The sequence below is a fragment of the Homalodisca vitripennis genome, chromosome 2 (assembly GCF_021130785.1).
Source record: "Homalodisca vitripennis isolate AUS2020 chromosome 2, UT_GWSS_2.1, whole genome shotgun sequence".
Classification (NCBI taxonomy): domain Eukaryota; kingdom Metazoa; phylum Arthropoda; class Insecta; order Hemiptera; family Cicadellidae; genus Homalodisca; species Homalodisca vitripennis.
Genome location: NC_060208.1, coordinates 16,526,287 through 16,538,989, shown reverse-complemented (window position 1 = coordinate 16,538,989; position 12,703 = coordinate 16,526,287). Strand labels below are relative to the sequence as shown.

Below are 12,703 nucleotides of genomic sequence, written 5' to 3'. Positions count from 1 at the left end.
CCTTCAACGAGAGCTGTGGTTAACGTTTGTAACAAGCTTGAATGTTGTGAAGACAACTTCTCTCTATTGCTTATCAAATACAAACTACGGGGCTCCTGCTTGGTGTCAACTCTGCGACTCCTTTGTCAACCAGTCGAGTGTGAGTTTGTGGCATCTTTCCTTCCGCCTCGAGGACCGGCTCCAGTCATCTCGCATCGCCTTCAACGAGAGCTGTGGTTAACGTTTGTAACAAGCTTGAATGTTGTGAAGACAACTTCTCTCTATTGCTCATCTAATACAAACCACAAGGCTCCTGCCTGGCGTCAACTCTGCGACTCCTTTGTCAACCAGTCGAGTGTGAGTTTGTGGCATCTTTCCTTCCGCTTCGAGAACCGACTCCAGTCATCTCGCATCGCCTTCAACGAGAGCTGCGGTTAACGCTTGTAACAGGTTGTTCTGTACGATATAGTTATGTTTGATAACTGAATTTAAGTATTAAATAAACCAATTTTTCGTTGGGAATGCTCTTTGAAACCCATATTTTGTACATTTGTCATAATATTTTTATTTGAGGCAAAATTGAATATAATATATTGTATAATAATTATTACATTGCTTATTTGAAATATATTTAAAATGGTTTAATTTGTAATAAAACATGTTTTAATTAAAACTCATTCCTATTCTGAAAAGGGACTATGTCACTCACTTTGGTGGTGGTTTTTGTTTACTTCCTTAAATAAATAAAGTCATAAATCTAGATTTTTCATTAAATTGTATGTTGAGAATTTCGAACGTATAACACGCCTCTCCTTAGACAGAACCATTAAGTGCAGGACGGACAAGTACAGCACACAATGTCATACTGCAGAGCAACAGAATGTACCTAAATATTTAAAATTGTGTTGGATCCGTATAAGTGTGTACAGAGTTGAATTATAAAACTGAAATGATTTTTATGGTTAATTACGATTAGTTTTTTTGTATATTAGGAGAATAACAGATAGGAATTTAACACAAATACATATAAACGAAAAAAACACTCATATATTTTTTAGGGTTCGGCTTTTGTGTTGACGTGTTTCCACTGATGACAGATGTTTATAAATTTACCACTTATATATAGCTTGTATGTAAATATTTTGATTATTAGTTAAGTAGAACGCATTTAAAAAACTCATTTTAAAAGCTTACGCAGGTATTATTTGTATTCCGAGCCATGGGAGTCACTTTTAAAATTAAGTATACTTTTTAATGAAATGACTATGTAAAATAATTTGAAGCTTTCTAAAAAAAACATTTTACAAGATTTGTCGGCATAAGCCGCTTTGACGTCAGAGCAGGTTCGCAGGAGAACAAACAGACCACAAAAAGTTAACGAGGCAACTTTTTATTCAAAACAGTTTTGTGGCTTTGTGACTAGTTTCATCTTACTATTCCTCCTATCTTGTAGGCGTATATTTCATATATTATTTTTTCATAACACATGCAAGGTACATAAAATTAGTTATTTGTCAATTTGTACTAATACAATTATCTGTAATATCTTCTTTAATATTTTGATATTTTTAGTAACTAATGATGTGTTATACGAGTAACATAGGATATATTATTAGTTACAAAGAGTTTTAAGTTTTATTAACAAAAGTACCTTTTTCAAGAGATACCAATCCCTCCTTTTAGGCATTATTCTGCTCGTCCTCATGGGTCACTGACCTGTACGGGAATCTAATCCAGAATAAAGGAGAGAGTTGATACAGTACAAGGTCGATGGTACTGATACTCAGGCTCAAAGTCCAACGCTTTAGACCGCTCGGCCATCGGTACTTCAAAACCTACCCAGTACATAAGCAATACCAGTTTTTGGTAAAAGAAACACGCCAGAACACTTCGAGTATGTAAATTTGCTCCGAGCATGAGCATTTGGCCTGCAACATGATACGATTCTGGGACCTACCGAAATCAAGTTTTTAGTAAACAAAGTATCACTGCAAAAAAGTAAGTACATGGCCTGCCAAGCTCGACTTAAGAAAAAAGTGAAATACAGTAGTGATGTTACCTTACAGAGGCGCTCAGGCTAAGTAATATTTGACTATTTCTATTTAACAAATGTTGTACAATATGATCTGTATTCATAACGTGCACTGACAAACACACTACCGTAATTAATTGTGAAGTAATAATTAAAGTATTCAATATTTTACATTACATAAATGATAATAGTTAATGTTGTAACTATCTAGGCCTATATGAATATTGGTACGAGTAGAAATTCATAGAACTATTCCAGATCATTAATCTTTTTGTAATGTGAACTAATTGCAATGTTTACTAAGTAATTAATGAAATGTAATTCAACAAATAATAAAAGATAAAACACATCATTTAATGTTATACAACAAAATAGAAAATGCGTTATAATGGAATCACCGGAAATTACATGTATTTATTCATTATGTTTTGCAACCAACCACATTTATCTCTAAAATCCTTTCTGAATAAAATAGTCTCGGTTAGTTACACCTTTATATCTTATGTTTTATGTTCTGGTGTAAAGTGTAATAGTACCTAGATCGGTACTTTGACTTGGAATTGTCATATGGACCATGTTTGTTCAAAGTTATCATCAGGCATTTATGTTTTGAGAAAACTGTCCGAATACTAACCAACTCAGGTACTGATGACGACATATTATGGACTGATCTACCTACACCTTTCTTACGGATTTAGCGTTATGGGGAGGTTGTTCAAGCGTAAACTTTTCCAGAATTCTCATCTTCAAAAAAGCAGTTAAAATAATTGCAAAAACTGCAATGGAGAGAGTCGAGCAGGCCAGATTTCAAAAATCTGAAACTGTTGACATTGCCTTGCCTCTAAATCTTGGAATTTTTTTCAAATCCAAATGTGAGGACATAAGAAGTAGTGATTTACACTCTTATGAAACTAGAGGCAGTTGCCTTCTCAGGCAGGAGTTGTCAACAACTTTTAGGACTGAATAAAAATGGTCTCCATGCTGAAAGCATTTAAAACTCATCTACAAGCAACATTAACATGCGTTTTACAGTACAGATGAGTTTATGGCACACAGTGGGGAGGCCTCTCAATTGGGTGACTGACCGGGGAAGTGGTGGATAAATTCGAATGAATTCTGATTGAGAGAGTTAATGCAAAAATTGTTCTTTTGAAAGGGACTTTAATGCTAGAATGAAAAAAAAAGTAGCAGTCGTGGGACTGCCGATAGAAGTGAAAACGGAACTATTAAGTTGAGAGTAATTAACAATACGTTATAGTAGCAGTACATCTGTAATTGTAAATGTGACGCGTTTTTAATTTTCCAATTTTAAAATCCACGAAAAAATATTATCAAATAACTAGAAATCTATTTTACCACGCTAGTAAGATAAATCTTATACCGTAATAATACTCATTTCATGATGAAGAGGTTAAATATTAAAAACATAATTAAAATGAATAATGCTAAATTTTAAATACAAATATTCGTACAAATATTAAAAATGTTTAAAAATATATTCGTTGTTTTCATTATTCATTTATAAGTGAGTAAACACCGAGTGAACAACAGTGAGTTGAACACCGTTGTAAATAATACAGTTATTGCTACGGATAAAGTATATATAATTGCAATAACAATTAAACCCACAATATTTTTAAAACTAATAAATTAGTTAAATTAACTTGGTTCTTTCGTAAAGGTATTTTTATTGCACAATAAACTAATTTATTGAGTTAATACGGTATCAGTGAGCCAATGCGCCAACTACAGTTCGGACAGAAACGTTCACTCATCACTTCATACGCTACTACAGGCTAAACTAAACTTCCAATAAAAAAATGATAAATTACAAAAAAAATATTCATCTATTTTCACACAACTTTCTCGCTAGCAAATCTTGTCTGACCAAAAAATAAAAAAAAATCCTCGCTTACTACTTTTTTCTTGTCATTGTAAACGCTATGTAAAATGTAAACAATAATCAAAATTATTTCGAAATTTTTTTAATATTTAAAAATGTAACCAATAGATTGCCAATATTAAGAGCTTTAATTTGACGCATCTTACAGAATTGTACGACATTGGCTTCACTTTTAAATCGCGAGAGGAAGCCGTAAAGGTCACTGATTTTCGCAGTCTGTTTTCATACTCCGCCGGGACAGTTTTAACACAGCGAGACTGACTTTTTCATGCAGGTTAGTAGTCCGCGGCCAAGTCTACGGTTAAAAAACACAGCGAGACTGACTTTTTCATGCAGGTTAGTATCATTAGCATGTCGGTGACGCGAACCGAGGATTTTACCCTCTACCAAAACGCTCAAAGCGCCTAAAGAAGTTTTCACTTCAAAAAAACAACTTTGCGATCGCTATAACAATGTTTTTTATGTTTTACGAAATAAAGCACTTATTATTATTGTTACTTGTCTAAGCGTATATTACATTCACATTAATTCCTGAGCAGATAAAAAAAGGTAAAATAAAAAATATCACCACCCAGTTTTGATTGCAACACCTTGTGGAATTCCCAATTTTCGAATCGTATTTGTCAATTACAAATAATCCAAAGTGAAAGCGAGCCTTGTATTAAGTGGTGCAGCAGTAAATTCATCGTTTTCAGGCCAATGGTGGCAGAGAGTCTGATGTCGGCACTGTGAGAAATAAGTGTTCGCAATGGGAGTTGGGGTAAGTGGGGTCGTAAGGAGGAGGGGTGGTGACGTCTCGACGTCAGTGTCAGTACATCCCTGCCGTCGGTGGAGGAACGTCGCGGTAAACGCCGCGTTTACACAATTCCACGTGGGCCGTTTTATCCACCAGTGAACTGAACTTCGTCTCCAGTGATTAGTTCTGCTGAATGTCGCAGGCTTTTCTGATTACGTTGTAATTACCGGTCTTGATTGAGATTTAGTGACTCCTGATATTTCCATCTAGTTTTGAGTTTTATTGACTCCTGATACTTCCACACTGATGCGGGTTATGGATTAAGCAGACATGTCTTTCTTAAGGTAACTTAATCTTACATTACCATTTACTTGATACTTTTTAAAATTTTATATTAAATCGACTTTTCGATTTTACTGTTTGCATGTCAAATCACGATAAGTGTACCAATAATGAATTTTCTTTCAAATCTCAAACGCAGGTTAGCAGTTTGTTTAATTTGCCCTAGCTTTTATTACACGTGATTTTCAAAACTCATACACACATTATTATTGACGAAAAAGTACTAGCTCAACCGTACCTCAATAAGTACTGAAATTAAAGTACTGTAGATAACGTGTTGATGGAAGACTAAAAACGTGTTAAGAGACATTTATTACATATGTATAAACTAGAATTGGACGGCCGTCCCAGAGTGGATATATAAATAAATTATATGTACCAAAAGTTTGCTCTTACGATAGCAATTGTTGATTAGTTTTCTAACTGATCACTGTTATGAAAATTTAAAAAGTTTCTATAAAAATTGCATAGGGAATTGCCTCAAAATGTTACTTCTTTCAAAAGTTATGATACAATAAATTATTTAAGCAAAGCTCATAAGCTAGTGCTGACGTATGTGCCGTGATATGGGGCAAGGTCAGCCAGCAGCAGCGTTATCAGCAATCTATAATCACAATAGATTAATTAATTAATTTAGATACCAACATTATTTTTTGGGTGTCGACTAAATTACAGAATGCAATGCTGATTAATAATAATTGAGTTTTGATGTAGGAGTTCGGGTGGTCTACAAGAGTTAAATATGCATTAATTGTGAACTAAAACCGGAATTAGTTGCATCGGCACAACAAATGGCAAGGAAATTAATGGGGTAAATTAATATTAACTCCATTGAAGTATTGATTAGTAATTAAATTATATTTAGTCATATTCAACTAATTTAATATCATACGTATTTGTAGCATAAACGTACCCCTTTCCTTTATTAATTGCATTCCCTTATTATTAATTCATTTTAATTGTACATAGCTCGCAACTAGACATGAGTTTATTATCTCTGTTAAACATCACGTCTTGTCAAGTGCCAAAAAATGATCAAAAGTTAATAATAAAATACTTAAGCTGCAACCATTGTCTTTGTATATGAACTAAAACAGTCTACATATATTCACTTAATTGAAGATACGAAAAAACTAAATACAATTAAAACATATTTTCAAATTGATTTCCTGACAACCAATCAATTCATATTAAATTAGTTGCTGAATTTGGGAATAATACACGCGAGTTCGAGTAATCAGCTCTTTTAAACTCAACAAAAATCTATTAAGAGTTGTTTCGGCTTCTGATGGACAGAAAGGTGCAAATCTAGCTTATGATATTAGATATGTACCCGTATATTTACTAGATATGTATGTAAATGTATATGGTAACTAAATACTCGTAGTATAACCTAAACAATTATTTATGTATAATGAATTTAATCCAAAATTACAGTATAATACAGGACAAGACAAAGCCACTTCAAGAAATGCAACTATTAAAACTTACGTTCATTAAACAAAATAATGAAGATGGCATTTTTCATTCTAAAATTCCACGTATTCTGTTATTTTTGCAATTACTCCACAAATATATTTTCAATTGGTGTAAAAATGTATTTCTTTAATGTGTGTTGATTCTGGCTCTTAAACGGAATATGCATATCACTTTGTTTAGACATATTATACGAAGTCGAAGAATGGTTTGACATAAGCGACATAGCAGTAACTGAGCATAAAGTGTACACATATTTTGAATTACGCATACCAGTTCCTCTTTTCCTGTCAAATTCAGTTTTTCTACATAATTTTCCTAAACCTATAAAAGAGAGTTTCAATATACCAACTGCATTACACGAGAAATGCACAGTCAAATATTTATTTCCTAGAAAAAAAAAAATCTATGTAGCAAACTTTTTTACAATTTGGACACACACGCCTTATCGAACTCTCATTCAGATATACATTTTGACACCTATTCTGCTTTGTTAATATCCAATTTTTCCCACCTCGATTCTGAAATCTACTAATTTTGCGGTCCCCCAGTTAGTCACTATAAAATAAATCTCGCTATAAAATGCATTTGACAACAAAGCAGTGTTTAAAATGTGGCTTAAACGCTTTGAGCGTGTGCACATTTTTTATATCGTTTGGCAAACTGTCAAAGAGGCGAACTCATGCCTGTCGTTGGTCTCCAACTTCATTAGTTTTCTCTGCTACTTTTCCTCGTACGAATAAATGTTTCGTCCGTCAGTTAAGGCAAATTTAAAATACAGTATGAGCTTGTTTCCAGAATTTAGAGACTTAACGGAGTCAAAAGTTGCAACCTTTTGAAACAATTTTTGCACCCATCCATGACTCTTGAATTTTAATTTTGCAATGATGCGGATCGCTCGTTTTTATAGCTCTCATGCTCTTAGAAATTACCCGGCGTTAGAAACTGAAACGGCAGTATTTGGCTACACATCTAAAAAATAAGTATTTGAGGACATTTGGATCAAACGAATATGAAGATTCCATGTCATACCTTGATCAAGATAAATTCCGAGGAACTTCGAGGAATATACCTCTCCCATTATGTTATCATATAATGCAAGATTCTACCGTGCGGTTTTTGGTCAGGTGTCATGTCACGCGATCTATCAATGACTGCTACACTATTTTGCACTATTTTGTAACAGATATAAGTATCTATAGTATTAACGCTTTTAATTCTTTACAAGAGCTCATTTACATAAGCCCAAAAGTACAAGAACATATATCTTTCATAATAAAAAAACTGTATCAATTTGTGTCAGAGCTGCAGCACTCCAGATCAATTAACATATCTAAGACGTGACTCAAGAAGAGAACAGTAAACAAGTTTAAGAAGAAACTTGTTGCGTTACTTTGCAAGTTGGCACATCAGGAATACAGATGAAGCGGCAGACTGGCACACCTGGTTTATATGAGTACTCTGACTAAGGACACAATCCATATGGAATATCCAGTATTAACAATTCATTATGCTGTGGAACTGGATTTTCGTGAGTTTGATTTTGCTTCTGAAAAATTTTATTAAAATAGTTTTTTTTGAGATTCAATTGTAAATGGAAGAAATTTTAAAACGGGTAGGCTTATATATACATACATATATATATATATATATATATATATATATACATACATACATAATGTATATATATATATATATATATATATACATATATATATATATACATGCTTTAAAACAATTTCACTGTTCATCTTCAATTTTCAGCAGTAACTTTGGAAAAGCTGAGGGCAGTATCGTATATGGATGTGTGGGACTACCACCAGAAAATTATTTACGCACAAGTTTGTACAGTGCTGACCTCAGAATACATCCCTAAGGGATACCAGAGTTGACTGGGGACCAAAGAGAACGTTTTCTACCATCAGCATACAACGCTGTCCTTACGTAGATTTGGGTAGATTTGGTATACAAAATGATCCAACCCGAGGTCCCTCAGACAATCCAGAAAATATGGGTGACTAAAGCAATAACATTTTTTCATCAGACCCATAACACTTCTAGTGCTCGTATTTTTACCCATCATTAACAACAACCTTTTACCTCACTAGTACATTTACCCTTCCTTAAAAAATTCAAACTGGTGTTTTTTTTTACAGAGAATGTAGTTTGAAGTTAAAACAGGGAGTTAAGTTAGTTTATGACTTCGGTAAAAATCTGTACTGACCGAGAAATTTGGCGTTTTGGAGTTACACAAGTACATCGGTGATCATTTTGTCAAACGTGTCGACGCAGAGCTCTAGCACGTGTGATGTGTATTACCTGGGGAGGATAACCTCCTATACTGGTCGTACTCAAGCGATCTTCTCGGTCACTAGAGAGGGGGTTCTTCGTAATCTGAGTTGAGATTAACTCCTTAGAGTTAAAAACGATTTGGTTCCTTAAAACACTATGCCACCATGCCACTAATCACGGCTGATAAGGCATAGTGGGCACCGCTACTGTGTTGTGGACTTCGGCTCCCTTAGGAAACTTTGCGTTGAGCAAAGAATTAGAAACTCCACCTAGTGAAACTGTTTCGACGTTGTTTCGTCTCTTCAGACACAGATAGTCACTGTGTTACAGCGTATTCAATTAAAGCCTTGTTCTCTCTTCGAGTACCATCCCAGCCAGTGTAGGAGACTAAACTGTTTGGTTTTTGCACAAGCCTGTATGTTAAGGCATAGTGAAGGGGCGAGTCGATTGTATACCGTATTTTAGTTGTTCCAGACCTATAGGAAACTTACAGCTATGTAATGTAAATCAATCACAACGACGATTTTCAGGAGCATTTATTACCCAAACATTAATGTTAACAGTAAATGAACCCCTTATTAAAGATTATGTGCAAACAATCTGAATGTAATATACAGTAAAGATGTCGTATTTTATCAGGCGACGTTAGGGCTAAGAAGCCCTCTCTAACACTTAACCTGGGGACCAACGGTTTAAAGGTGACTTCCGAACCACCACCAATGGCCGGGCAGGTGGACTGCTTGCAAGGACAGGATCGCTCAGCGGCCACCCATCCAAGCAGCAGCCACGCTCGACGTTGCTTGGTTCGATTGTCTTGCGATAACCGTTGTACCCGCTACACTACGCCATTGGAAAACGTTTTCAAATATGTATAATATTATTAATTTAATTTATAAAATTTTTTATTTAATATTGTAAAATATTTGTTCAGGTTTCATTACAAGAATCGATGCAGCCACCACGCAAACACTCAATGTATTGTTGTTGTCAACGCAGGTTAATTTAATACCTCAGTTCCTCCCTTTTCCTGTTTCAACTTTCTTCAGCAAATTACAACTGGTTGCCGCGTGCTGTGTCTGACTTCTCTACACCGTATTTCAGCTCCATATAAATAATATTACCTTGTCCGAATAAAATACAAATTACACTGAAATCTCATATTTTTATTATTAAAAGAAAGAGGGCAACCTGGATGTGGAGAGATGAAAGGAAATGAGGTCACGATGAAGGTTTTTATCTCACCCTTCATATTCCTGTCGTATAATATAAAACACATTTGTTTGATATCACACCAGCGGAATGATTATGTAGAACCTACTACGGCCATGGTAACATTGTATAATGAATATTTATTTTATAGATAACAATGAATCGCTAAATGCTAAGCGCTAATCTCGAGAACGGCTGGACCATTTCGGCTAATTCTTTTTGTAAAATTTCATTTCTGAGAAAAGTATACGAAGAGAAAGATCGGAAGAGTTGTCTGGAATGTTATTGAATTTAGAAAAAATTGTAATATTTATGTTTCATAATACACAATTAACTGAAATGAAACAGTTGTTGATACTTCAGTGGAAGTAGCTGATACATTTGTAACTTTAAATTTTAGATCAGTGATTGGTCAGTAGTGAGGCAAATGGCGAAGACAATTAATATATTAATAATTAATATATAAATTTTACTCTAGTTTACACCAGTGACGGATTTAAAACTTCTAATGCATTATGAGTACTATTTAAACACTGTAAAACTAACCTTAATGATAAAAGCTATGAATATTTTCACATAAGGTACTCTAAGAAACTGGTGGGCTTGACGATGATGAATATATTAAAACCACAGTTTATATGCATTACGTTTTACGTCTAATTATCAATGAATACCATACCGATTTGTTATTAATTGAAAATCTCGAGTACAAACAAACTGAAAGGCAATACTTGAATGAAATTTTGTATGTATTTATCACCATATTTGTTTTTAGAATAGTAATTCAATATCAAAATTGGGGGGCGTGTATAAAACGGGGGTTCCCCCCCAATAAAAAAAAAAAAATAACCTCTTAATCCGTTTGTTAAAACCCGTGTAGTGAATATGTGTTTGTGAAAGTAAACAATGTAGTTAATATGTGTGGAAACCATAGACTAATAAATGCTTTGAACCAAAAAAAGAGTGAAAGACCAGTTGATAAATCAGCAATAAAGCAATTATAGAAAACGCATAACAGTTTTTAATTGCGTAGTTTTATTTAGTAATATCTATAAAGTATGTTCCCGGAAAATTTATACCAACAGTGTTCTTTATACCTTTTGTATTTAATATGCAAAATACAATTATTATATAATTTGAATGTAAATTGTATAAATTATTTTTTGTAGAAATATTTAAAATATTGTATTAAATTGTCATATTTGCTCTGTGGTAAATACATTTAACGTAATCATATCTTTTTCACTTCTAAGGTAAAACTTTTAAAGTATTTTACCTTAAATTTTAAAATAATTTATTTGTAGAATAAAGTGAGTGTGCACCTACTAAAATAATAGCTCGTCGCAACTAACAGAGCTTATGTTCAGCTCGAGGGATCAATTTATATATCATTATGTACTATGTTTATTATTTGTAACAGAAATAAATATGATTTTCATTCAGAATAACTTATAATGCATGATATTTTAAGATCAAAATTCTGAAGGTTTATGTGCAGACAAAGAATTATTCAATTAGTATTTCGGAACCCTCCTAACAAACTGTACACCCTTAAAATATTGGAGGTAGTATTCTCTTAAATAAACTGTTTCATACCTCAATAATCCTTTTCACTCCAACAAAAATTTGAATTTATTACAGTACATTAAGACTTCATCATTGACGTTCATTAAGTATCATTTTATTTACTTATTTATAATTTCCAACTTGTAAAAATGTAATGGAGAGTTTAGTGCTTAGTTTACTAAAACAACTGTATAATGAGCACTTCATAATGAGAAAATGTTTAATACGTTAATTTATGACATAAATTATTTATTTTAGTCTTTGCTCAAATAATGTATTTCGTATTATAAGGAAAGTTCTCTAAAATCACATTTCGACGCATACGTCTTTTTAAATGAAATTATTAATGCATTCAATATAAAATGACATTTTCACTCAAAAGGTAGTATACATAAGTTCCTTTTTAATTTCGGAACATCCTGAGAAGCTCTGTGTTCATCATATATATCGAAGTCATCTGTATCTATGATCGGAGCACTGTGCGATTACCTGTGTCGAACTTCCTTGTCACAACGTGTTGCAACCGCATAAGGTAGTAAGGGTATTTGCCTAAGGGTGGCTGAAGTATGGTAAAAAGGTTTTTACACTACATCACTTATTGCATGTGATATTAATAACCTATTATTTAAGAATTTCTGAAACTTCTAAAACATATAATATTCCTAGTTACAGATTCTCCGAGAACGAACCCTAACCATTTTATCTACTCTGTATCAGTTTACACTCTTAAACATATTAAAGAGTTTCCTAACCATATATATATATATATATATATATATATATATATATATATATATATATATATATATACTATAAGAACTAAAAACAGTTTGATTGTACTCCACCATAATAATGACATCAACAGTCTACTGAAAATCGGTATAATACCTAGGGACTGGAAATATAGTTTGTAATAGATTGTCAGATTACTTAAAAACCAGCCCTTTAATTTCATATTTTAAAAACAAGCTTCAGCACTTCTTCGTAAAAATCAGATTTGATTTTCTCTCTGAATTGTTTTATCCCACCCAACCGTACTAGTAACTTGTATGCACAGTACTGACATTTTAATCTGTTTAGATTTTAATTAGTCAGTCCAGATTCAATATATAATTATAATATAAACACTTTTCTAGAAAACATGTTACATTTAGTTGCTTTATGTATA

The 12,703-nt window shown here is 33.1% G+C and overlaps 1 protein-coding gene across 1 annotated transcript in view; it reads left to right on the top strand.

Annotated features, from left to right (window-relative positions):
- The first annotated feature begins 4,747 nt into the window (after nt 1–4,747).
- The window catches only part of LOC124353592 (collagen alpha-1(XV) chain-like), a 642,040-nt gene continuing 634,084 nt past the window's right edge, over nt 4,748–12,703 (top strand). Inside the window, exon 1 of the mRNA XM_046803505.1 lies at nt 4,748–4,994. Within this exon, the coding sequence (XP_046659461.1) occupies nt 4,981–4,994 (14 nt within the window). The 5' untranslated portion in view covers nt 4,748–4,980. The remainder of the gene's footprint in view (nt 4,995–12,703) is intronic.